The following is a 26,321-nucleotide window of genomic DNA, read 5'->3' on the forward strand; positions in this document are numbered from 1 at the left end:
ATGCTATTTTTTTAAAGTAAAATCACTTGATACCTCAGTTTGAAATAAAGCTAATAACGAGCCGCAGCTAACAGGCTAACTCCCACTGACGCTCGTCTTTTTACCGTGTTTCCGCTCACCCGCTTCAGCTGCCGCCTGCGCTTAACTTCGGTGAGCCTCCCGGGTCGGATGAGACGTTAAAATATCCCGAGAAAAGGATTTAAACTCGGGTTAAAGAGCCCGGGATTTGCTTTAGCTTCAGTGTGCAGAGGAGCTGCGTGCCAATCAACTTCCGTGTTTCTCTGCTGAGCAGCCAATCAGATCGCTCTATCCCGTCTGACGCGCGCTTTGAAACCAAAACATAAGGTTTTATTTTGAAAAGCCAGATCATTTAAGAGGATGTGAGTGTGATTATTGTTTGAAAAACTACAGTCAGTGGATTTAAATGTTTTTTTTAATGTTACTTCAACAACAGCATTTTTTTTCAAACAACACAATATTACTGAATCAGTGAGGACTACATCTCCCATCATGCACTGCAGTGTGTTGCTAAGCGACACTGACAATGCCAAACTTTAAAGTGAAAGCGTCTGAGGTGTATTCAAAGCAGGATAACTTTATTGACACACAGCGACAGTGACAGTGGTGATGATTAAATTGAGCAGAAACACACAGAGGTTTGGTGCAGGTGATGATGGATGAGTGTCACGGGGGGGCTCTTACTGTGGGAGAGCGATGGAGGGGAGACAGAGAGAGAGAGTGAGACAGAGAGAGAGGAATCTGTGTTTGAACTTGTGTTTCAAACTCATCAAACACGAGAGTGGACGAGAGAGGTCGACATGCTCTGCTTAAAAGGTGAGAGAGAGAAGTTTTAAAGAAGTTTGTGTGTGTGTGTGTGTGTGTGTGTGTGTGTGTGTTCAAATGTAGGTCACTTTGTCCCTACACACACACACACACACACAGCGAGCTTTGCAGAGAAATATGTTCCAGAGCAGCTGCACTCATTCATGTTGCCATGGTTACCACGACAAAATCTACAACTTTGATTGTTTGCGCCGTCTGCTGCTGCTTGTCATTATTATTGTTTTGAATCTTCCGACTCAGGAGTTCTGAATGTTGTGTTGTTGTGTTTGGAGGCGTGTGCATTCTTCAGTGTGACACGTGTGTGTGTGTGTGTGTGTGTGTGTGTGTCAGGCCTGTTGTAACAGGCTGAAACATCCCATTCAGCCTCCAAAACACAGCTGTTCACCATCATCAGTAACACCTTCACTGACGCTGAACTTACCCACAATGCAACTTGAGCACTCAATAAAATAGAAATCTATACAATCAAGATCAAATGTAACGAGCTGATGTTAAAACAGTTTTATCTTTTAATGTATAATAAGTATGTTTTTATAATGTTTTAATAAATAAACAAATACTGTGTACAAACTTTAGCTGCTACATTGGCCTCCACGGCTAGTTGGTAAATGCTAACTGCACCAGCTGCTAACTGGCCATGGTGGCTAATGTAGTAAATGCTAATTCTAAATTATAAATTTTAAATTAATTTACGACAATGAAGTTTTGCATTAGTGTATGTGTGTGTGTGCGTGAGTGTGTGTGTGTGTGTGTGTGTGTGTGTGGCCATCTGCAGAGCTGGATAATCCCTGTCAGATTAGAGCAGAGAGAGAGAGACGGCGTCAACATGAACAGATGATGATTCTCTGTCGCCGTCGAGGTTTCAGTTCTGAAGTTTTTATTTTGAAGGACCTAAAAGACTTCAGAGATCCTCGAGAGACACTTTTAATTTGAAATGACTCTTTGTTTGGACCTTTATTGAGGAAGAATTTTTTATTTTTTGTCTTTTTTTGTCGTGTTGTTTTGAAGGCTTTTATTTTGAAGCTGTGTTAAACAATTTTATGAAGAATCTCAAAAACTGACGTTATTGTGCTTTTAATTTTGAAGCTAAAGAAGGAAGAGGTTCCTGTGGAGTGGCGTTTTAAACTTTTATTATGAAATGAAAGTCAGATCAAATAGAAACCTGGGGCTTTTATTATGAAAGGTTGGAAATCTACTACGGAGGCTTTTATTGTGAAACGATGAAAGTTTGTTTGTGATTGGTCGTCGATCGGCCGTCAGGACAGGATGATTTCCTACGTGGAGTGTCTCGGTGGCGAGGGGGCGGGGCCAGGCGTGACATCACGCTGCTGGGACGCCGGCCCTGACGAAGAGCGAGACGAGCTTCTTCCTCGCGAGATGGCCGCCCTGCAGCCGAAGACCGAGGGCAGCCTGCGGCGCCGCCTGCTGACCGCCAGAATCCACCAGCAACGCGACGCCATCTACAGCATGAATGTGGGCGGAGACAAAAAGCCCCTACCATCTCAACATCAGTATTCAGGCAGCAGCCCCTGGTACCGCCCCCAGCACCTTCCCCCACGCCCCCACATCCACCCTTCTTTTACCCCAGAGGCTCATGGGAAACCTCAACCACAAACTCGGCCCCTTCAGCCACGGCGCACGACCTGCCCAATCCTTACCCAGCGTTGCCGGACGACCTCGTGTCCACCGACACTGAAACCACGCCCCGGCTACACCACACCTGTTCCCTCCCCTCTCTGTGCCACGCCCCCCCTCCTGCAGCCAGAGGTTCCGCCGCAGTACCAGTATCATCCCAGCAGGAGGCGCAGGAGCAAATTCTTCTGCTTCAGAATGCAGCGAGGGAGGAGCTCTGGGCTGGAAGCCACGCCTCTTCTGTACAGAGGTACTGGTCCAGATTTTGCCACATTAAAGGGCCAATGCCACTTTTTTACAAGTGTAGTTGAGGCGCTGGCACACAGTCAGAGCTGTGAGCGCCCCCTGCTGCTGAGAACCAGCATTACAGTGTGTGTGTGTGTTTACAGGGATTAGCTGTAGCTCCATATGCTATACCAGCTGTTAGTTCCTGCATTATGAACAGGCTTTACCAGCCCAGCTGCTACATGTTAGCTATCAGCTATTAGCTTCCACTGCCACCTGTTAGCGACCATCTGCTACCTGGTCGCTACAGATTCTTTCTGCCAACGACTGTGATTAGCTTCTGCTGCTGCCTATTAGCTACACCATCTGATGGTTACAACACCTGTTAGCTACAGTTGTTAGGTACCAATGTTTGCTACAGTTGTTAGCTACAGGTGTTTGCTCCAGTTGTTAGCTACAGGTGTTTGTTACAGTTGTTAGCTACAGATGTTTGCTACAGATGTTGGCTACAGCTGTTAACTGCAGTTAGCTACAGATATTTGCTTCAGTTGTTAGCTACAGATGTTTTCTCCACCTGTTAGCTACAGCTGTTTGCTACAGTTGTTAGCTACAGATGTTTGCTCCAGTTGTTAGCTACAGATGTTAGCTCTGGTTGTTAGCTACAGGTGTTTGCTACAGCTGTTAACTCCAGTTGTTAGCTACAGCTGTTTGCTCCAGTTGTTAGCTCCAGATGTTTGCTCCAGTTGTTAGCTACAGCTGTTTGCTCCAGTTGTTAGCTACAGCTGTTTGCTCCAGTTGTTAGCTACAGATGTTAACTCCAGTTGTTAGCTCCAGATCTTTGCTACAGTTGTAAGCTCCAGTTGTTAGATACAGATGTTTGCTACAGCTGTTAACTCCAGTTGTTAGCTACAGAGTTAGCATATGTTGCTGCTCATGGTCACAGCTGCTGACAGAGCAGGTTGTGACAGGTCAAAGGTCGACGTAATGATAGCATGACCTACTTCCTGTCTAATTAAACTAATTAAAAGAGAGAGAGAGACAGAAGGAGGACGAGTGAAGTAATGAGCTGCTCCACTGACACATAATCTGACCCACTTTACACACACACACACACACACATGCTATAAATGCTACAGCTCACGTTCATCGTGAAGAACTCGCAGCTCGCAGGCTTTTCGTAACATTGTTCGTATTATTCTATATTATAGACGTGGGTCAGCGCTAACGCGCTAGCATTGTACGAAGTGCAGAAAAAAAGAAGAACAAATCTTTAAAAGCAGGTGATACACACACACACACACACACTCACACACTCCTGCCAACTTGACTGTGTGTGTGTGTGTGTGTGTGTGTGTGATAGTGGGAAGAGAGAGAGAGAGAGAGCGAGAAGTGGGAGGAGACTCGAGCTGCATTACTGCTGCGGCTTGCTCGCCCACTCCCTCTCTCTCTGTCTGCTGCAGCATCAGGAGTGTGTGTGAGTGTGTGTGTGTGCGTGAGTGTGTGTGTGTGTGTGTGGCGTCGTCATGGTTCTGATCGGAGCGGCGATCAAATCTGTCCTCAGATACCTCAACAAGACCAGAGGTGAGTGTGTGTGTGTGTGAGACTGTGAGTGAGTGTGTGTGTGTGTGTGTGTGTGTGTGTGTGTGTGTGACTGTGTGTGTGTGTGTGAGACTGTGAGTGTGTGTGAGACTATGAGTGTGTGTGTGAGTGTGAGTGTGTGTGTGTGAGACTGTGAGTGAGTGTGTGTGTGTGTGTGTGTGTGTGTGTGTGTGTGTGACTGTGTGTGTGTGTGAGACTGTGAGTGTGTGTGTGTGTGTGAGACTGTGAGTGTGTGAGTGTGAGTGTATGTGTGTGTGTGACTGTGAGTGTGTTTGTGTGTGTGTGACTGTTTGTGTGTGTGTGTGTGAGTGTGTGTGTGTGCGTGTGTGAGTGTGTGTGTGTGTGTGAGAGTGTGTGTGTATGACTGTGCGTGTGTGTGAGTGTGTGCATGTGATTGTGCGTGCGTGTGTGAGTGTGAGTGTGAGTGTGTGTGTGTGTGTGTGCGTGTGTATGTGTGTATGACTGTGCGTGCGTCTGTGTGTGTGTGTGTGTGTGACTGTGCGTGTGTGTGTTTGGCTGCTGTCAACGATGCAGCAGGTAACCGTAGCAACCACACTGTCAAGGGGCAACGGGCAATTTCGGTATCCTCAAGGAGGGTTCCCCAAACCACATCCAAGACTTCCCAAAGATCCCGGGGACCACATTAAATCTAAAGGAACAATTTATCAAGGACCATTTGAGTCTTGAAGTTCCAGGACTTCTTCAAGGATCATCTGCACCTCTGGTACTCCACTCCAGAGTCGCGTCAAGGACCGGTGCAGACTTGCTCAAGGATAATGTGTTTGTGGGTCCATCTCCTGACTCTCCTGAAGGACCTGCGGTGTCATTTCAAGAACCAAGGATTGTTCCTTTGAAACCATTTGAGCCTTCATAGATCTCCTTAAAAAATTAAACCTTTCTTGCAGCTGGAACATCCAAAACTCCCTCCTCAAGAAACCCGGAACTTCATCAAAGGTCCTCAGGGATCTTTTCAGTCTCAGAACCTCACTTCGGACAAACTGGATGAAGGATCAGGACTCCATGGAACAAGAAGAAAAACCTTCTTAAGAACCAGGGAACTTATCAAGAAACCATGTGTACCCTTCAAAGACCATTTGAATCTCTCCACCAGAGGAACCACCACAGAACGCTCAATAACACAGTGTGTGTGTGTGTGTGTGTGTGTGTGTGTGTGTGTCTTCAGGCGACAGCGACAGTAAATGGTCTGTCCACTACACTACCCAGAAGTCTCAGCGGCAGCGTCTGGTCTTCATCCCTGGGAAAAGACGATCGGGCAGCGCTGAGGACCTGAGAGGTCAGAGGTCAAATCCCCCCCCCCCACACACACACACACACACACACATTCTGCTGCAGACTGCTGCAGTGGCACATGCCCCTCCCCCACCCCTCCTCCCCCACTCACGGATCCTTTAATCTACTGTAATCTGATTTAATCCCAAATTGAAATGACTGATTGATGAATTATTGATTGATTGACTCTGATGTTCCTGTTTTAATGATTTGATGAGAACTCATTGATTATTGACCACGTTAACATTTGTCTGACCTTGCATCTGCACTGTGTGTGCGTGTGTGTGTGTGTGTGTGTGTGTATGTGTGTAGCATGTAACGGGCTGACTCAGCATGGCTACAGCAGACCTGCCAGCTCACACCTCCACCAGCCGGGCCCCGCCTCCCCTTTGTCCTCCTTTGGCCTGGACCAATCAGAAGGCAACACACACAGAGGGTGGAGGGACAAAAGCAGGAAGACAGTTAGTGACACACACACACACACACACACACACACACACACAGAGGTCATATGAATATGGATACAGAGCAGCTGTTAGCTCATGAATATTAATGAGACTACAGCAAAAGGTTAATGACTCCGCCCTCAAATGTAACAAAAAAACTTGTGCTAATTATTTTGGAAAATGAAGTCGAAACGGCATCACCATAATACACAGCTAGCATCCAGCTAACATTTAGCTAACACTCAGTGAATATCTTGCTAATACACAGCTAGCATCCAGCTAACATTTAGCTAACACTCAGTTAATATCTAGCTAATACACAGGTAGCATACAGCTAACATTTAGCTAACTCTCAGTGAATATCTAGCTAACACACAGCTAGCATCTAGCTAAGGTTTATCTAACACTAAGTGAATATCTAGCTAGCATCCAGCTAATGTTCAGCTAACACTCAGTGAATATCTAGCTAACACACAGCTAGCATCCAGCTAACATTTAGCTAACACTCAGTGAATATCGAGCTAACACACAGCTAGCATCCAGCTAACATTTAGCTAACACTCAGTGAATATCGAGCTAACAGACAGCTAGCATCCAGCTACTACCTTTATCCCAGGGTCTGATGTTGCCATGGATACAGTGAGTTTACCTGAGTCTCTGTTTTACTGCCACCTGCTGGTGGCCACCATAAACTGTCTCTTTTCCTCTGATCACATGATTTCTGTTTCTCAGCCGTTTTATCCTTCCTTCACCTTGTCTCCTCACCTTGTCTCCTTCCTCACCCTCTGTCCGTCTCTCAGAGATCCAGACTCTTGGACTTTTTGTCTCAGTCTTGCTTTTCAGTTTGTTTCAAGTTTTCAGTTTGGAGGAGAAAGGTAAACACGGGCCACGCTAGACTAACTTAGACTAGACTAGAACTCCAGTCCTGTCCTGGTCCCTTTCAATTATACCTTAGAATCTACTGAGTTTAGGTTTTACTAAAGTTGACTAGCGGTCTCTCTATGAGAAAATCCTCCTGAAGTCTGATCCAGTTTGTTGTTTTGTTTGCTCTCAGTCGTCAGCTTCCTCCTATGAAGAAGAGAGGCTCATCTTGAACAACACACGACCTCTGACCCCACTGGTTCTGAACCCCGTCGCCTCCTGCTGGGACGTCTTTGCCTCCACTAATGAGCCGATAGCTGACGAGGACTTGGAACCTTCCTCCAGACTTCCAACACCTGAGGAGAGGATGAGGTGGCACGCGGAAGCAGTTCCCGCTGACATCGTTCCGATCAATATCACAGGTACGGAACTGGACCGGATCCTGAGCTTAATCTCAAGTTTAACCTGCATCAAATTAGAAAGATGACTTGAACTTAAACAACGTCAGATTACTCTTGAATCCAGAGTCAGAATTAGCTTGGAAAGCACAGACTAGATGATGTAGTCCAGCCCACGCAGGACCACGCAGGACCACACACTTGATGTTTAATCAAACAATTTAATCAAAAGATTTTTTTTTGTTTCTTTCACTCTTCAGGTGAGAGTTTCGATCGGCAGGCCAATTTACGGAGAACGCTCTCCAACGTAGACTCGTTATCCCAACGACCCCGAAACCTGAGCCGCTGCAAGACGGTGACTGGGGTAACTGATGCCGTCAACCAAAAAACGGGTATAAGCTCCACCCATTCATTTCTACATAATTAATCTGTCACTAAACGTAAGAACTTATTAAAATGTACAAATATCCTCAGTCTCTCCAGATCCTTCCTCTATGGTTCTTCCAGACCACTTCTCTTATGTGGGTGGACCTGCCAACTCTTCCGGTACCACCACCCACTGGCAGAAAAACACAGATGATCAGAAGGTGAAGAAGACTGAAATCCAAAAAGAGGGGCTGTCATCAATAAGAAGAATCCGAGCCCCAAGAGGGGATGGAATGTCCAGCCTTATGGCCTCCCTTACCTCCTCCCCACGTGTCAATGAACCCCCCATCTCCTCCCCCTCCTCACTTTCCTCAGAAGTCAACATCCTCTCAAGACTGCCAACCAACCTCTCTCTCAACTCTGAGTCCAGCTGTAACAGCACCCCCTATAGGACACTCAGTGCCTCTCAGGATCTACAGGGTTTCCACAGTGACCATCAGCCTCTGCTGCTACTGGACTCTTCTACCAGAGTCCGTCCACAAATAGTCTCCCCTCCCTCCCCAAGTGTCACCCTGAAGTCAGAGTGGTCGTACCCCTCTCTTCCTCACTCTTCCTCCTCCCACTACCTCTCCTTCTCATCAATCACCAACTCTGTGGATGACCACACCCAGCAGGACAATCACTGCTCCTGTGACCATGAGAGGTGGAGCTACGAGCCCCTCTCCCCGAGCTCCAGTGTCCACAGTGATCAGACTGGGACTGAGATGAGCTGCCAACCCCTCCTGTCCTCCGACAGCACCTCCCTGTGTTCGGAGGAAACCACCTCCTGTCCCTCGCCAAACTGTGAGAAAAGGAAGTCCATCATTTCCTCATCCTGCTCTCGTAACATCTCCCTCCGCAAGTCAAAGCATCCACCTCCTCCACCATCACGCTCTGACTCTCTTAGGCGCAAACCAGGTCATAATAAAACCTCCCGGTTTTCCTCTAGTCCTCGTCAGGAGGACACTACGCAGACCACACCCTCTTCTTTCTCTCAGACCCTCCAGGACCCTTGGGTGCCCCGAAGTAACAGCAAAGTATGCCAGAGTGGGCTGAGCGGCAGGACAGTCACAACCTTTGAACCCCTAGACCTCCAGACAGTGCCCTCTGCCGATTCTCCTCCCTCCATGTGCCTCCCTGACGTCCTCACTCCTGGGTCTCCATGCTCAGAGGATGAGGTCCTGAGATTTACTCACCCACCAGCCGCCGCCACCGCCTCCTCCTCTTTGTTCCAGCGCCTCGCCTCGCCCTCTAGTGGATACTCCAGCCAGTCAAACACTCCCATCCCTGGAACACCCGTGTCCTCCCCTCTCCCCCCTTCGTCTCCTCTCACAGAAAGCCCTGGAGTCTTCTCCCTTCCCCCGACCTCCCCTTTCCCCCCCTTACACTCATCTGCCTGTCCCCCATCACCCGCTGTCTCCTCCCTGCGCAGGCCAAATTCTCGTGCCGAAGTAAAATCAAAACCGCCGGTACCGGAAAGGAAGTCGTCACTCTTCTCCTCTCTCTCCTCCACATTCTCCTCCACCTCCTCCCTCTCCTCCTACACCTCATCAGAGTCCTCTGCCAAGCATCCTCTTCTTCCTCTTCTTCTTCCTCCTCCACCTCCTCCTCCACCTCTCCCAGAATGTTCCTCTCTTTCACCCCTTGTTCCCTGCTCCCCTATTTCTACATCACCTCCTCTTCCTCACTCCTACCTGCCTGCTCCTCCTCCTCTTCCTCCTTCCTCCTGGCTTCCTCCACCACCCTACTCTTATGCTATTAGACAGACTTCCCATCATGCTATTGTGTTCACAGAATCACCAACCAACTTCGCTCTTCCCACAACTTATCCCCCCCCTCCACCTCCTCCACCTCTTCCCTCAAAATTCCCTCTTCCTCCTCCACCTCCTCCTCCTCCCTCATCCCCCCTCCCACAGAGCCTTGGAAACTCTCCCAATCACTGCGTTCAAGCAGCCACGCCCCCCTGTCCCCTGGTCACAACTCAAGCTTTGCAGGGCGTCAAGCTTCGCTCTGTTAAGAACCTTGAAGTGGAACCCACGACTAACTCTAACCAACCAATCAAAGAAGCTCTTCCAGACAACTATGTGTTTGGTAGTGTTCTTGACAATCTTGCTAACACTGATGTGAAGCTAGCTGGGATAGGATCCAAGAATTCTAAAACAATCGCTGATTTAATGGCTAATGCTAGCTCTCCGATGCCGGCTAATACTGATGAAAAGCATCCAAGACACACTGAGACAAGCACAACCAACAATGAGTCAGCTGATGCTAAAGAAAGCCTACAAGATTTTGTGTCTAGCTATGCTAACCACCGAAACTGTGGGCGTCATGTGACCGCTCCTCCAGACAATGAACATGATTCACATGTTATTGCTATGCTAACAAACAAACACATCCACACTTCTGATGAAAACCATGTGGATGCAGTTATCCAGCATCTGTCTATTCAACAGGAACAAGGTGGAGTGAGAGTTTCAGCAGATGCTAAGCTAACAGAGCCAACAGAGAAACAGGGAACTGTGGTTTGTGACATGGATTTTCTAACCTTGGCAAAACTCAAGTCTCTCAGAGGAAATGGAACAAAGTTGTCTGACAGAAAAGATGAAGTTCAGACAAGAACACGGAGTCACGGTTGTCCTCAGGAGCTCCAGTCCCCAGAGAGGCCAGTGCTGCAAAAGAAGCCAGACCTTTGCATTCTTGGTCTCGGGGCATCTCCTGAAGCCAGACCTGGACCAGGAGGGTGGAGAAGAAGTGGGCAGACTGCAGAACCTCCTTCTGGGTTCACTAACCAACCACCTCAGCTTCCACAGACACCCCCAGAGAACCTGACTGACAATTCTTCGACTCCCGTGAGCACCCCCCAAAGGCAGAAGTCGCCAATTTTGCACAAAAAGTCAGACGTGTCATTGACCTCTCCCCGAACAACCAAACCACTGTTTGCACCTAAAAATATCGTGGAGATTTCCAAACAAACATCTGAGACTGATACCACCACAGGGACCAGTACCCCGGGAATTATAGGAACCACGGGTTCTGTGGAGCACTGTGGTTTCTCAGAAGAGTTGGGCCACCCAGGGATCATGGATATCTCACCAATCTGGAGTCCCAAAGGTTCCCCAATTAAAGGGACCATGAGCACCATGGACAACAGAGGAACATCAGGAACAGAGGGTCTAGGAGCTGCTGCAGGTCGTACCCGGACCTGTCGTGAATGGATTTACAGGACGACACTTCATAAGGATGATGAGACGACATTTCAGCAGAAGACGATGTCATCGTTGGCTGAAGATGAGGAGGAGGAAGAAGACAGAAGGACAACCACGATAGTCCTGATGCCGTCATCCACAAAGAAAAAATCAAGGAAAAAGAGGAAGAGGAGGAGGACAGAGAGGCAACTGCTGATGATGTCATCAACAGTAGAGCCCACCCCCTCTTCATCTTCATCGTCCTCAACATCGTCGTCTTCTTCTTCATCTGGGGACGAGAAAGATGTGATCAGAGAGAGTGTGATGAGGAACGATCCAGAGACGAGTGACTCTGAAGTCTCCTGCGCTCTGATTGGTCCGAGCAGATACTCCCTCAGGAGTGCACCATCCAATGACAGCCTACAGGGGGAGCTGCCCCTCCCAGACCTGCTCATACAGGAAACAGAGGAGGTTGAAGAGGAGGTGAAGAAGGTGTGTCCAACTCTAGATGGTAAGATGGACTCAAAGCGTCTGCTTCAGATGTGTTTGTGACATTTTTAGTTCACTTGTTTGCGTTTGTTGTTGTTGTTTTTGTCTGCAGCTGATCTGTTTGTTGTTGTTGTTTTTGTCTGCAGCTGATCTGTTTGTCGGCATTTCTGCAGAGCAGATGTTCGTCTCTGGTAAACCACGAACCACTGAGGATTTGTTTGCCGTCATCCACAGGTAGGGGAAACACCATCATCGCTAACTTTGTCCACTAAACCTGTTTACCATATTCTTATCAAGTCTGCTTGACTCCTCCTCCTGCTGCTGTGGAGCAGTGCAGTATGGGAAGGCACAGCATGAGTGCTCCAGTAGTGAGGGTTCAGCTGCAGGTAAAGTTCGAACGTTAACTAGCTAGAAGAGACACTTAGCTTCTAATTTCTCCTCAGTCTGATGTCTTTGCTCCTGACCTGTGACCTTTCCATGTTGCTCTGTCACCAAGTTCCTCCTCAGTAGAAACCTCTCGTCTTCCTTGGTTCCTTCAGATCTCGGACCTTTGATGGTCTTGGTTCGGGTCAGTGCAGACAGGTAACCACCGCTCTTTGTCTGTTTCCCTCAGATCTAAAAGGAAGATGCTGGGAAGAAGGGATTCAGCAGAAAATAAACATCGCACATTGTCTTCCTCTTCCTCTTCCTCTTCCTCTTCCTCCTCCTCCTCCTCCTCCTTCTCCTCCTCCTCCTCCTTGTCTTCTCCCCTGGTGACCCCCACTCACCTTTTTCACCTGATACGACCTCCTGCAGCCTCCAGGAGTCAGAGGCTGGCGAAAAGCGAGAGCTTCAAGGCTCTTCTGCTGAGGAAAGGTAGTCGTTCGGATTTGTCCTCACGGACCTCAGCTGTCGAGCGGCTTTGCAAAGTGGCTTCTTCCTCTTCTTCTTCTTCTTCCTCTTCTTCTTTTTCTTTTTCCTCTTCTTCTGCTTCTGACCATCAGAGTGTGCCACCACCACCACACCGACCTGAAGTCAAATCCTCAAGCTTGTCCTGCACTGTCGAAACAAAACACCAGCTGACCCTGGACACACCAGCGTCTCCGTGCAGTAAGAACCTCTCAGTGATGTTGAGACACGGTCCCCTCCTCCTCACCTCCTCCTCCTCCTCCACTCCTTCCCTCTTCCTCTCCTCCTCTTCATCCTCCATGCGACCTCGCTCCCTCACTCCTCCCTGCTCCAGCAGCCGACGCTTTGCCGCTCGCTGCCGCCTCTTTGCCGCCCCGATGACAGCCATCTTTGAAGGGGATGACGAGGAGGAAGAGGAGGAGGAGGAAGACGATGAGGTGTTTGTCGAGTCAGCAGGAGGAGAAGAGGGACGACAACTCGGACAGGGATTGGTGGAGATTTTCTGAAACTTTATTAAGATATGGTGGATTTGACAGGAAGTGGATGTTGTGAGATCAAAAACAAACCTGAACATGACTGGACTGGACTGGACTGGACAGACTGGACCAGATTTGATTGGATTGGACTCACAGCCAGAAACTGAACTGAATGCCTCTAAAGACAGAAGAGCCAGAAAATGACAGAAGCCTGAAAAGTCTGTCAATACAGATACAGATACAATGACCGTGCGACTTTAATATAAATCTAAAATTCAAAGTTAAAATAAATAAAACATTAAAAACAATATAACGCGTCAACAACAACTCTATGGATCACACCGAGCATGTAATGACAGCGACGTCATGATGTCATTAGGACAGGCCGCGGTAACGCAGAGGCGGAGCTTATCACTTCTGACAAACGTCGCTTCCAAACAATAAATACGTCAGATCTTAAAACACAAACCACATGTTTGAATTTTAAATGACTCATTTCTCCTCAAATGACCTTAAACTTTGTTCAGGACAGAAAAATATTTATTTCAGATTTATATTTCTGTTATCTGCTGCTATGTTCCGCTGAAATGCATCCTGGGATACATGGCCATCCCAAGTACGCTTAAGTCACCTCCGGTGCATACTTGGTAAAAATGGGCTGGGATTGGGCTGTAATGGACTGGATCAGACTGGACTGTAATGGACTAGATCAGACTGGACTGAACTGTAATCTTTTACTGTATTTTGCTGTGGTTTCCATGGTGACAAATCTTAAAGCGAGTACTAGACAAGAAGTGTGGATGTAACGTTATGATATTACATTTAGAAACATAAATATTTACTCTTTAACGTCAAATGTATGAAATGTTGCTGTTTGCATATAAAGAAAAACTGAAGCAATAAAAGACAATTTCGACTTTAATGTTGTTTTTATTTTAAAACCTGTGTTTTCAGTCCTTCAGGAGAAGCAGTTTGCCTGTGTGGCCACCAGGTGGTGCTGTTGGTCGAGCTTCTGCTCAGATGTAGCCTGTCAGCTGTTTTCTCATGTCGGCCTGATGCTGGAGGACGTGTGTCTGATTTAAATGTCAGATTTTTGACGGTTCATCAGGGTCTTGCGGTGGTTCCAGGGCCTTTACGAGGTTTTCAGAGGGGGTTTCCACATGTTCTGATGAGGTTTCAGAAGCTGTTCCGCTGATTTCATGGTTCTTTGAGAGATTAAAATGTTTTGGAGGAGTTCCAGCTGAGCTTCTCCAGAAGGTTCCACATTTTTTTAAGGAATTTTTGTGTGTGTTTGTTTATGAGGGAGTCTCAAGTCCTGAACATGGACTCAGATTTCAGAGGTTTCAAATATTCACTCATTCTTCATGAGATTTCTCAAGAAGTTCCAAAAGTTGTTTCTTCATTACTGAGGACGGTCTTTTTGAAAAGGTTGATGATGAGAGCTCCTCAGGTCCAGGTCTTTTAAAAGAATTGGTCTTGAGATTTTCAACTTAATTGAAGAAAATGATGATCAAAGTAGTTTCCAGATGTTCTCTGACGTTGCAGATGTCTTTTCTTTTCCATTCTGGAGGTTTCTTCTTGAGCTTCAGGAGTTTTGGGGATGTTATGGAGGCTCTTGGTCTCAGTGGGTTCATGAGTGGGTTCATGAGGAGGTTTGAAATATTCACCAGTTTTTGGTGATATTTCAGATAATTATATTTGAAGGTGCTTGAGAAGATGTTCCTGAGGAGTTTGGTGCTCTTCGATGGTTTTCAGGAGGTTCCAAAAGTGGTTTCTTCATTACTGAGAAGTTTGCTGATGTTCAGACAGAAGGATTTGGCTCCTCAGAGTGCAGTACTGGTGGTTCTGGGTCTTAGAAGAAAGAGGAGGTTCTTCTTGTGATGTTCTCGAGGTACATGAAGAAAATCATGATCAAAGAGTTTCTCCTGTGGTCTGAAAGGTTGTTAATGAGGTTCCAGATGTTCTTCCAGATGTTCCAGGAGGTTTTCTTTTACAAGAAAGGGCGTGAGGAGAACACAGGATCCCTGGAGCTCAGTCAGAGCGACTGTTGGGTTCTTGGTCACCTCTCTCCCTCGATTGCCCGTGACCAGCTCCTGAAGGAGTCCTGGAGGTGCCAGATGTCTTTCAGTGGAGAATTCTGGAGGCCACGGTGCTGTTAAAACAGGACTGTTGGATGCTGAACCTTCAGTGCAGCATCCAACAGTCCTGTGTCTGGGGTCACTTCCTTTGAACTCAGCTGTGAGGCTGTGTGTCTGTCCAGACCAGGTCCATCACTGTGACCACAGGTGAACTCCAGTCTGAGTGCTTCTGTAGCTGTGATGTTTCTGATGGAGCAGATGAACACATGAGGGTGAACGTGTATGCACAGACAACCATTCACGTGTGTGTGTGTGTGTGTGTGTGTGTTTGTGTGTGTGTGTGTGTTGTATCTTTACATTATTCTCTAAACATTTCTTTGTCTCAGATCTAAATTCCGAAATGTGTCATTGATCCTCTGGAACGTGGTCTCTGGTCCTCCTCAGAGACCGTCCCACGGTCGGCCCACGTCCACTGTCTCTTCGGAAATGACCTCCTCTGAAGTTCCTGGAAACCTTCAGACTAACCTTACAGAGGTCATGGGTCATAGTTCTTGTTCTTGGCTCGGCAGCAGTTTCCTCCGCGACCAGTGGGAGGCAGTAAAGCACAGCTGACAGCAACAGGCTGCCACTGTCATCTGTCAAACTTTCTCTTTGAAATGATCACCGTGCACGTGCGCAAACACACACGCACGCGCGCGCCTCCCTCCTCCTCCTCGTGCTCTTGTATTTCCGTGCAGAGGAGCAGGAGGAGCGCCCGCCACAGTCTGACCCAGAGCCTGCAGCCTCCTCTGGACTTTTATCCCGGGACAGAAGCAGTGACATGAGCCGGTCCACGTGCGCAGGGAGGACCTGCTGAAGAGGAGGAGGAGGAGGAGGATGAAGCGGATCCACATCAGAACCGAGCCCGTCGAAGATGCTCACGGGACCCGCAGCTCGGCACGCGGCTCGGATCCAGAGTAGCCCGGGATAAAAGAGTGAAAACACAAAGAGACCAACCGGGACCAACCGGGTCAGAGGAGCCGAGACCAGAGCACCAGAAGGAAGACAGGTGAGGGACCCGGACCAGGACCTGAACCAGGTCCTGCAGTCTCTGTCACATTTGAACTTAGTTTGAGCCTAAAACGGTTTGATGTGGTTTTCTTATTTATTTTAATCTCATTCTAAATATGAACGTGATTAATGAGTGAGAGGGTGAATCCTGCTGAATGTGAGGGTGAATGTGTGGGTGAATCCTGCTGTATGTGAGGGTGAATCAGTGGGTGAATCCTGCTGAATGTGAGGGTGAATGTGTGGGTGAATCCTGCTGAATGTGAGGGTGAATGTGTGGGTGAATCCTGCTGAATGTGAGGGTGAATCCTGCTGAATATGAGGGTGAATTCTGCTGAATGTGAGGGTGAATCCTGCTGAATATGAGGGTGAATTCTGCTGACTGTGAGGGTGAATCTTGCTGAAAGTGAAAGTGAATTCTGAATGTGGGGTGAATCCTGCTGAATATGAGGGTGAGTTCTGCTGAATGTGAGGGTGAATGTGAGGGTGAATCCTGCTGAAAGTGAAAGTGAATTCTGAATGTGGGGTGAATCCTGCTGAATGTGAGGGTGAGTCCTGCTGATGTGAGGGTGAATACATTTTCTTTTTATTTGTAAATATTTTTGATGGTTCATTTTAATTTGACTGTGAATGTGTCGTAGTTACATTAATGTGAGTTTACTGCCCTCTAGTGTTAAAACACAAACACAACACAGATCTGATGAATGGGTGAACAGCTGTACCTAATAAAATGGTGAGTGTATGTCAAAGGTCATGTGGTCGTCCCCTCAGGTCCACAGCGATGCCGCGGCTGCCGCTCCTCGTCACGCTGCTCGTCCTGACGCTCGCGGCGGGACGCGGTGCGACGGCGGCGCTGCTGCGAGGCCTCGGCGCGACGGAGCTGTCGGCGAGGACGGAGGCGGGCGGACTGAACCGAGCCAAGACTGGAGCGGAGAGAATGAGCCGGTCTCACCACGGGACGGGTCAGTACCAGCAACACAGGCCCCGCCTCTCAGCCTCAGAGCCCCGCCCCCTCACATGTATTTGTTGTTTACGCTTGATCCGTTTCATGTTTGTGACGAAAAACAAACAACGACATTAGCTAGCCAGTTAGCGACTGAAGCTAACAATGCTAAGTGAAAAGTAACAGTGTTGAACACATCAGTGAAATGTAACTATAGTTAGTTAACTAGTTAGCTGTGGTAGTTATTGACATCATTGCACCTAAATAACATCTCGACTGAACCTCAGTGTCACCAACTTTCACTTTACTGCACACAGGAAGTGATGTCGGTGAATTCGGCTGCCGTGATGTCACGTTGCGACTCAGTGTGATGTCATCATCTCTGATGTCATCCGCAGAGAGAGCTCCATGGAGAAAGTTGCTGGTTTTAAATTCCCTGTCACGTTTACTGCAAACAGGAAGTGATGTCACACTGTGTCCATAAATAAACCTCCAGTGAAAGCTACACTGGCCGCTTCTCAATACTCGAGTATGCAAGAATGTACTCCGGGAGTACATACTTGTCAAGTACAGAGTACACAAGTCTGATTCTTCACTTAGAACAGCAGCTACTTCCTTGTTCTACTGTTTGATTGACAGGTGGCGCCGAGTGCTGCAGCCTCATTAGCGCCACCTACAGTGTTGATGAATGAACATATGAAATACTTTTAATAAATGCAGATATATATAGTTATTATTTTCACATTCAATATTTAACTTCATTTATTAATTTTTTTTAATTAAAATATACAGAACAATGTGGAAATAGATATATTACAGCAGTGTAGAGTAGAGTGTGTGTGTGTGTGTATATGTACATATTATATTTAAATACAGATACAATGACCGTGTGACTTTAGTATAAATTCAAAGTTAAAATAAATCAAACATTAATAATAAACAAACTTTCAAACTTTTCCATTAAAAACTAAATAACGTCAACAACAAATGGATCTATGGATCACACGAGGTAACGCCGAGCGTCCGCAGAGGCGGAGCTTATCACCTCTGACATCATCGCTGCCAAACTATAAATACGTCAGATGTTTGAATTCTAAATGACTCATTTCTCCTTAAATGATGTTTAAACTTTGTTCAGGACAGAAAAACATTTATTTCACATTTCTATTATCTGCTGCTATGTTCCGCCAAAATGCATTCTGGGATACATGGCTTAAGTCACCTCCGATGCATACTTGGTAAAAATGGGCGGAGCCAGAACACTTCCGGGTTTGAGAACCGTACTCGCTGTTCACGGACTTGAGAACTGGAACAGAACTTGGACTGAGGCTGATGATGTGTTCACAAGTACACACAAGTACACACAAGTACACACAAGTACACACAAGTATGGATATTGAGACACATGTCACATGACCGATCTGGTCCAATCACAGAGTGTGTTTGTGTTTCAGAAGCTCAGGCCAAAGATCCACGCTACAAAGACAAGATCATCAGACAACTGACAGGTAACAACGTACACACACACACACACACACACACACACACACACACACACACACACACGCGCACACACTCACTCACACACGCACACACACGCGCACAGACACACACACACACTGCTGCCTCCATCACTGAGTTCAAATGTCTTATTTTGTCAAATTCAGCATTTTTAAAATCTTCTGTTCAGATTGACTTCAGTGACACAAAGTGACCACACGAGGCAGCAGAGGAGCAGCAGTTGTCTCTGTGGGCTTTGGTGTGGGAGAGTGAGTGAAGACGTGGTCATGTGACTGCTGTGAGCCATGTTTTTACATCATGTCACATCTGTCACATCTGTGTTGGAGTTAACACAGTGATGTTATCAGACCTGGTCCAGCATTCTGCTGCTGCTTATACTCCATGTGATAGAGAGATAAGTGTGTGTGTGTGTGTGTGTGTGTGCAGCACCACCTGTGACAAACAACACACACACACACACACACTGATCTGTGTGTGTGTGTGTCTCCAGGTCCTTTATCCTTCAACCCTAAGTGCAGGAAACAGTTCAACAGACTGTACCACAACACAAGAGACTGCACTGTACCTGCCTGTGAGTACGCACGCACACAGACACACACGCACGCACGCACACGCACGCGGACACACGCACACAGACACACACGCACGCACGCACACGCACGCGGACACACGCACACAGACACACACGCACGCACACAGACACATACAAATGCACACACCTACAGGAGCTGTGAATTAAGTTTTTAAAAACGCAGGTGACAAAAAAAGACATTTGAACTTAGTGTGTGAGTGTGTGTGTGTGTGTGTGTGTGTGTGTGACCTGCGAGCTGAAATCACTGATTTTCTCTTTGGATTATGTATTCATTCATTCATTCATTCATTCATTCATTTATTCATTCATTCACTCATTCATTCATTTATTCATTCATTCATTTATTTATTTATTTTAGTCAAACATTGATGAACAAATATCACATAACAGGATTATACAAACTAAATGCTAAGCTAGGCTAACAGACCCTGAGCCTTGTGACAGTGTGTGTGTTGTTTTTTTCCCACAGATTATCGACGATGTGCTCGTCTGCTGATGCAGCTCGCTAACAGCCCGCGCTGCACTGAGAGATAGACGGTGAGACGCTCACACACACACACACACACACACACACACACACACACACTGAGCTGCAGGTCAAAGGTCAAACACACACACACTCATGTGACCAGTCAGACTCATACAAACATGAACTTGAAGGAATTTTCCATTCAGGCATTTTTTTATCTGCGAGTGAATCAAAGGTTTGTTGTGAGTCACTTGAGAGGAACGTCACACAGACCAAAACCAGGTTCTGAACCCTACAACATGAAACCTTCAGGACCACAGAGAACCAGCAGAGAATCAGCAAGACCACAGAGAACCAGCAGGACCACAGGGAACCAGCAGGACCACAGAGAACCAGCAGGACCACAGGGAACCAGCAGGACCACAGGGAACCAGTAGGACCACAGAGAACCTGCAGAGAACCAGCAGGACCACAGAGAACCTGCAGAGAACCAGCAGGACCACAGAGAACCAGCAAGACCACAGAGAACCAGCAGAGAACCAGCAGGACCACAGTCTGTAGAACCTGAGAACCCACAGTGGCGTTGACTACACCTGGAGGAACCAGGAGAACCAGATTATCGTCAGAACCCACAGAACTCATAACCAGTGGACAGTATCACCTGCAGCGTTGAGATGCATTATGGGAAATGTAGGCCAAAGGTCAGCACCTGTTGACCTCTGTTGTCTCTGACAGTGACCTTTGACCTAATTCTCTGTCTCTCCTCGTCTCCTTCACAGCCTCTGGACGCGCAGCGTTGCCGTGACAGTGAGGAGGGCGGAGCATCCGTGATGTGATGTCATCAGCAGCGGCAGCCAATGAGCTGAGAGATCACAGCGTCTCCTTGTCTCCTCGTCTCCTCGTCTCCTATCGGCTAAAACCATAAAAACTCTTTCACTAATCAGATTACAGGTAATCGGATTACATTCACTGACACAAGCTCTGAGAATGTGGAATAAACGGCGCCTCCTGCAGGACAACAGTGTGTCTGTCTCTGGAGGACGGAGGACAAACGATGTCCCGCTCAGTGTGTGAAGACCTGATTGAAGACACCCACTGTTATTTTGTTACATCATCATCATCATCATCATAATAAAAATAATAATAATAATCTGTGTACATCGTGAAAGAAGAATAAAGACACTTTTGATATTTATGGATTTTCATGTCTTCAGTCTCTGGTGTCCACAGGGGGCGCTACACTGACACTGATGTTTCTGATGATTCTTTAATTAATCCTCACAGCAACCAGATTAATGTGATAAATCAGTTAAAACTGCATTAGCATTTAGCTCAGCATTAGCTCTGTAGGATGACGGCTCCTGTTAGCTTGATTTAGCCACTTTTATGTTCTATAATCTGAGCAAACATGGACCAAAACACAATGTAGCGCAATGAAATGCTAATGTTAGCTCTTCAGCTGGTTAAATGCTATTTATGGCCCAAAAAAGCAGTCGTTATCTGATGAAGTGGCTTCATCCATTGGTTTATCTCAGTACTGAGGCTAAGAAAAGAAGCTAATTTTAAACTTGAAATGTTATCTAACTTCAACCCACAACAGTGATTATAACCAGGAGGTTTTAGTGGTTGCTAATGTTAGCTCATCGGCTAGTGGACTTAAAATAATAGCAAACATAATTTGATTAATCTGTTTGCTAATCTTATCAATGAAGTCAAAATAATCTCCTTTTATCTGATTTTATATTAAATGTGATATAACTGTAACTTAGCTTATAAACTTACTAGCTAAAATATGGATGTTGACTGAATGCTCATTTTAAAAGATAATTAACATTAACGGGTTGTTAGCATTGAGGTAAAATGCACATTTAACAGTTCATTAACAACTTAGCAATATGAATACTAATTTAAACACTCTAATTAGTGGTTGCTAATGTTAGCTTAACGGTTAGTGTTTGAATGCTATTTATAGCCTTAAAATAGCTATCGTTATCTGATGAATTGGGTTAGGGGTCAGGTAATTTGAGGCTATATTCACTTCATTAATTGTTATCTAACTTTTAAGCTTTGTTTACGAGGGGTTGCTCATGCAGGACGATAAGCTTGCTAGCTAAAATTTGGACATCAAATTGATTGACTTGGTGCTAATTTTAAAAGATAAGCATTTTTGATTATTAGGTTATTACAGTGGATGCTAATGTTAACTGTTAGCTTACCACCATCACCAGTTAGTGTCATTAAAGAGACCGAAGACACGTGAACGACACGCCTTTGTTTTTGGACGTCCACCTCGCCTGCTGCAGTTTGAAGACAAGTCAAAGTTCTGGGCTAAAAAAAGACGGCGGAGACAATAGAAGACTTGTGGGAGGAGCAAAGCAGGGAGGTGACGGACACCTGACAGGTGATGTCTCATCTGTGAAGAATCTGAATCTACACACACACACACACACACACACACACACAGTGACACGTCTGTCACCAGATCATTAAAGAAACTCGTCGTTCAGTATTTGTTTAATCCACAGGAACGTGAACACATACCTGGGTGGGGACGTTTGATTGACGGCTCCACAGCACTGCTAGTTAGATTTCCTGACTGATGTCCCACAGAAGACATGAAGGACAAACAGTGTGGGAGGACAGAGAAAGAAGGAGTGGACGGGCGGGGGGGTCAATTCACAAACTGGAAGGAGAACTCCAGACCAGATGTGAGGACTTGGTAGAGGATTCAGATGTGGATTTGAATGGAACTCCCAGGACTTCCAGCAACTTCACACTCAACAAAACCTGGATTTGTCCTCAGTTTATTGAGCCAGGGTCTGAGTCCTGTGACGGGTTTTAAATCTTTGAATATCCTGGTTTCCTTCCCCATAAAACCACATGTGATACCTGATTTAGGACTTCTTTGAAAGACATTCTGTGGAAATGGACAAACATCTGAGCCAGCAGGTCCATGTGGGATCCAGAAGGTTTGGATTTTGGGACCAGGTAGTCTTTGGAGGGCACTAAGGTGGGGCCACCATGGAAGAACCCATGTTTGAACCCACACGGACCTGCTGAGACCTGCAGAACGCTCAGGACGGGCAGAGAATAGAACCCAACATCCAGACCCAAGGGTTCCACTAACAAACTGCGCTGCTTCAGGACCATCACCAAGAACAGGTCCTGAACCAGGACTTTACCGCTCCAGACCCAACTGTAAACACGGCAAAGACACAATAACATGGTTTTCTACTGAAGTGTGTCTTCAGACTGACAGGAAGACCTGTGGACACACACACACACACGTGCACACACACACACACACACACACACACACACACACATGCACACGCGCACACACACACGTGCACACTCAAAGAAAACACAGTAAGAGGAGAAATGGCAGAAACACTGATGTTTATCTAACACACTATTTAAAGAGAGAGGGAGTATTAATGCCAGGAGCGCGGGAGAGATGGACAAAGAGATAAAAACAGAGACATGTGACAACATTTCTGTTTGTTTGTCTCATATTTACTGAGCACAGATTCCAGCAGGTCAGAGCTGGGCGTCACCTTCATCCTGCTCATCCTCACACGTCCAGCGGTCATTCACTGGTTCACAGACGCTGCATCAGTGCGAGGGTGGCTGATGTAAACATATGTTCCTGAGGCGCTGAGTTCCGGTCTGATTCTCCCTGCGACAGATCGGGATTTCACAGCTGGTGACTCAGGCGTCATCAGCTGAATGTCATGTCATCAGCCGACAGTCCTGTGACTGATGGACAAACGGACGCCGGCGTCTCACACACAGCAAACACAGCGGGGAGGAAATCAGGAATTTACACTCTCTTAAACTCGAGAAAGTTTAGGGTTATACATGACGTGTTCATACATGACAGAGACACACACGAGACAATCAGGAGCTGCTGCTCTGCTGCCTCCTGTGGTCACTCTGTGTCACTGACGTCAATCTGAACATGGATTTAAACACTGAAGAGACAAAACCAGACATTAGAACTTAGTGATGGAGGCAGCAGTGTGTGTGTGTGTGTGTGTGTGTGTGTGTGTGTGGTTTACATGTCATCACAAACAAATGAATTATTGTGCTAGTTTGACTAAAACTGGACTTTTTAAAACACAAAACCACAAAAGCCAGTTTTAAGAGTGAAAGCCACGTGATTCAACACTCTTTGATCTGATTTTATCATCTGTTCCTGTCACAAATTAGCCCATTTCTTTTCAGAGTGTGGTCTTATCTGTCGTTCTAATCCTGGCCTGGCTTGTGGTTTCATGTCTTCTCTGTAAACACGACCTGTTATTACACATTTATTACAAAATGACATCGCTCAACCTTGTTTCATAAAGCTCTTGTTTCTGCTGACCTCTGCTGGTCAAACTGTTCACTGACACCCACACTTTATCTATATATAACACTTTATCTATATATAACACTTTATCTATATATAACACTTTATCTATATAACACTTTATCTATATATAACACTTTATCTATATAACACTTTATCTTTATAGAACACTTTATCTATATATAACACTTTATCTATATATAACACTTTATCTATATATAACACTTTATCTATATATAACACTTTATCTATATATAACACTTTATCTATATATAACACTTTATCTATATATAACACTTTATCTATATAACACTTTATCTATATATAACACTTTATCTATATATAACACTTTATCTATATAACACTTTATCTATATATAACACTTTATCTATATAACACTTTATCTTTATAGAACACTTTATCTATATAACACTTTATCTATATAACATTTTATCTATATAACACTTTATCTATATATAACACTTTATCTATATAACACTTTATCTATATATAACACTTTATCTATATAACACTTTATCTATATATAACACTTTATCTATATATAACACTTTATCTTTATATAACACTTTATCTATATATAACACTTTATCTATATATAACACTTTATCTATATAACACTTTATCTATATATAACACTTTATCTATATAACACTTTATCTATATAACACTTTATCTATATAACACTTTATCTATATAACACTTTATCTATATATAACACTTTATCTATATAACACTTTATCTATATATAACACTTTATCTATATATAACACTTTATCTATATAACACTTTATCTATATATAACACTTTATCTATATAACACTTTATCTTTAAATAACACTTTATCTATATTACACTTTATCTATATAACACTTTATCTTTATAGAACACTTTATCTATATAACACTTTATCTTTATATAACACTTTATCTATCTAACACTTTATCTATATATAACACTTTATCTTTATATAACACTTTATATAACACTGTATATATATATATATATATATATATTTATATATATATATATATATAAATTACATCATATATACATTAAATCAGGAAAAAAACAACACAAGTGCTCACTCATTAACTCAACCTAGCATGCTAACAGCTAACCTTTGGCCTGTCTGAAGCTCTTTAGCATGCTAACAGCTAAGCTCTTTATCATGCTAACATCTATCCCTGGGCCTGTCTGAAGATATTTAGCATGCTAACAGCTAACCTTCGGCCTGTCTGAAGCTCTTTAGCATGCTAACAGCTAAGCTCTTTATCATGCTAACATCTATCCCTGGGCCTGTCTGGAGGTATTTAGCGTGCTAACAGCTAACCTCTGTCTAAAGCTCTTCACCATGTTTAGCAGCAGATAAAACAGATGTTTTGCACCTTTAACGTCAGATTTTTCTCAAAACTTTGTTTTCAGAAACCATGACTCAGCAGATTAGCTGCTCTCCACACACATTAGTCCTGAAGTTCAACACTGAACCAATTGGACTGCGGACCTGCGTCTCACAGATGCTATCATCACTGTTATTACTGTTATTACTGTTATTACTTTAATGGCAGCAACTTAAATGTCCCCACTAGTTTCATTTTGAAGGAACAAATAACTCTGATGGTTTGGTTCCCTGGACTCTGCTGACTCCTGACCTCTGACCTCCCTGAGGAGAGCAGCTTATTGCGCTGCTGAGGGATTCATAGCAGTCGGCGGCGCTATCGTGCTAACTGTGAGAACGCGAGTGGCGACTGTGGCCAAACATGGGAAGGATTTCAGCGGCTGAGCCTGAATAAACAGTTGAAATAGAGCCTGAGTCTGGATCTGGAACATTCCTGAGCTGGTCTGAGACCACAAAAAACACAAGCCCCGCCCCCGAGCACAGAGCAGCCAGTCACAGGAGCGCTCCTAAAAAAACTGTTGGACACTTGGGACACGTTGTAGAAACGTTTTTTCTCCCACAACGATCGGATTTTTGAGGCAGTAAACAGTGAAAATCAGAACTCAGTGGCTCAGTGGCGCCCCCCGAGGTGAAACCCCGCTAGGACAAAGCCGAAACTAAGTTGCACCAAATTTCTCGCAAAGTCAGTGGAAACATGTCACAGCACAAGATGAACAAAAAAGTTTTTCGGACCATGAACTCAACAGGAAGTCGGCCATTTTGAATTTGGCGTCCATCTTGGTGATCCGCACGTTTCGTAAATGAACAAACTCGTCTGAGCACGATCATCGTCAATGTGTACGAGACGCATCAATGTGACTCCGCCGTACATCGACTGATCGGCTGGAAACTTCAGACATGAGACGAGAGACCGACCCTGAACACGTCACCTCCCCACAGGAAGTTGACTGTCTGAAACAGGAAGTGCCCTTTAACTTTGCCATACATTGACCGGCAGAAAATATCAGCACATGAAAACATAGCGCCACCTGCTGGCAGGACGGAAGCTGCAGTCTATTAGAGTAAGTATTATATTTTTAACTGTAAAGTTATTGATTCATTGATCATTTGATGGTTGTGTTTCAGACGTAGACGAGTAGAGGATCACAGTTTCCATCACATCACGA

General features: G+C 45.4%; 2 protein-coding genes across 8 annotated transcripts; both read left to right on the forward strand.

Moving 5' to 3' along the window:
• The first annotated feature begins 730 nt into the window (after positions 1–730).
• On the forward strand, positions 731–13,659 carry nhsl1a (NHS-like 1a). Of its 5 annotated transcripts, XM_058618608.1 has the most exons (10): positions 1,593–2,725; positions 5,483–5,593; positions 5,902–6,050; positions 6,836–6,910; positions 7,090–7,318; positions 7,555–7,686; positions 7,769–11,395; positions 11,520–11,607; positions 11,706–11,759; positions 11,987–12,074. In XM_058618608.1, the coding sequence occupies exons 1-9, from the start codon at positions 2,110–2,112 to the stop codon at positions 11,728–11,730; spliced, it is 5,052 nt and encodes a 1,683-aa protein (XP_058474591.1). In that variant the 5' UTR covers positions 1,593–2,109; the 3' UTR covers positions 11,731–11,759; positions 11,987–12,074. The 5 variants fall into 5 exon arrangements, with proteins under 5 accessions (XP_058474584.1, XP_058474591.1, XP_058474556.1 ...); XM_058618601.1 differs by lacking the exons at positions 1,593–2,725; positions 11,706–11,759 and adding an exon at positions 731–834 and having other exon boundaries at positions 11,987–13,659; XM_058618573.1 differs by lacking the exon at positions 11,706–11,759 and having other exon boundaries at positions 1,594–2,725; positions 11,987–13,659.
• A 1,473-nt stretch (positions 13,660–15,132) lies between these two features.
• LOC131447374 (ALK and LTK ligand 2-like) lies at positions 15,133–20,586 on the forward strand. Of its 3 annotated transcripts, none has more exons than XM_058619118.1 (6): positions 15,133–15,863; positions 16,634–16,824; positions 18,260–18,313; positions 18,817–18,897; positions 19,388–19,455; positions 20,167–20,586. In XM_058619118.1, exons 2-5 carry the CDS (start codon positions 16,644–16,646, stop codon positions 19,450–19,452), a joined length of 381 nt encoding a protein of 126 aa, XP_058475101.1. In that variant the 5' UTR covers positions 15,133–15,863; positions 16,634–16,643; the 3' UTR covers positions 19,453–19,455; positions 20,167–20,586. The 3 variants fall into 3 exon arrangements, with proteins under 3 accessions (XP_058475101.1, XP_058475107.1, XP_058475116.1); XM_058619124.1 differs by having other exon boundaries at positions 18,263–18,313; XM_058619133.1 differs by lacking the exon at positions 18,817–18,897.
• Positions 20,587–26,321: the final 5,735 nt, after the last annotated feature.

This window comes from Solea solea, chromosome 2, assembly GCF_958295425.1.
Source record: "Solea solea chromosome 2, fSolSol10.1, whole genome shotgun sequence".
NCBI lineage: Eukaryota > Metazoa > Chordata > Actinopteri > Pleuronectiformes > Soleidae > Solea > Solea solea.

Coding starts and splice junctions, on each gene's coding strand:
- nhsl1a (XM_058618573.1), top strand. CDS start 2,110: ATGATTTCCTACGTGGAGTGTCTCGGTGGCGAGGGGGCGGGGCCAGGC. Junction 7,319..7,554: donor CGTTCCGATCAATATCACAG/GTACGGAACTGG, acceptor TTCACTCTTCAG/GTGAGAGTTTCGATCGGCAG. Junction 11,608..11,986: donor TTGTTTGCCGTCATCCACAG/GTAGGGGAAACA, acceptor TGTTTCCCTCAG/ATCTAAAAGGAAGATGCTGG.
- LOC131447374 (XM_058619118.1), top strand. CDS start 16,644: ATGCCGCGGCTGCCGCTCCTCGTCACGCTGCTCGTCCTGACGCTCGCG. Junction 16,825..18,259: donor CCGGTCTCACCACGGGACGG/GTCAGTACCAGC, acceptor TTTGTGTTTCAG/AAGCTCAGGCCAAAGATCCA. Junction 18,898..19,387: donor AGACTGCACTGTACCTGCCT/GTGAGTACGCAC, acceptor TTTTTCCCACAG/ATTATCGACGATGTGCTCGT.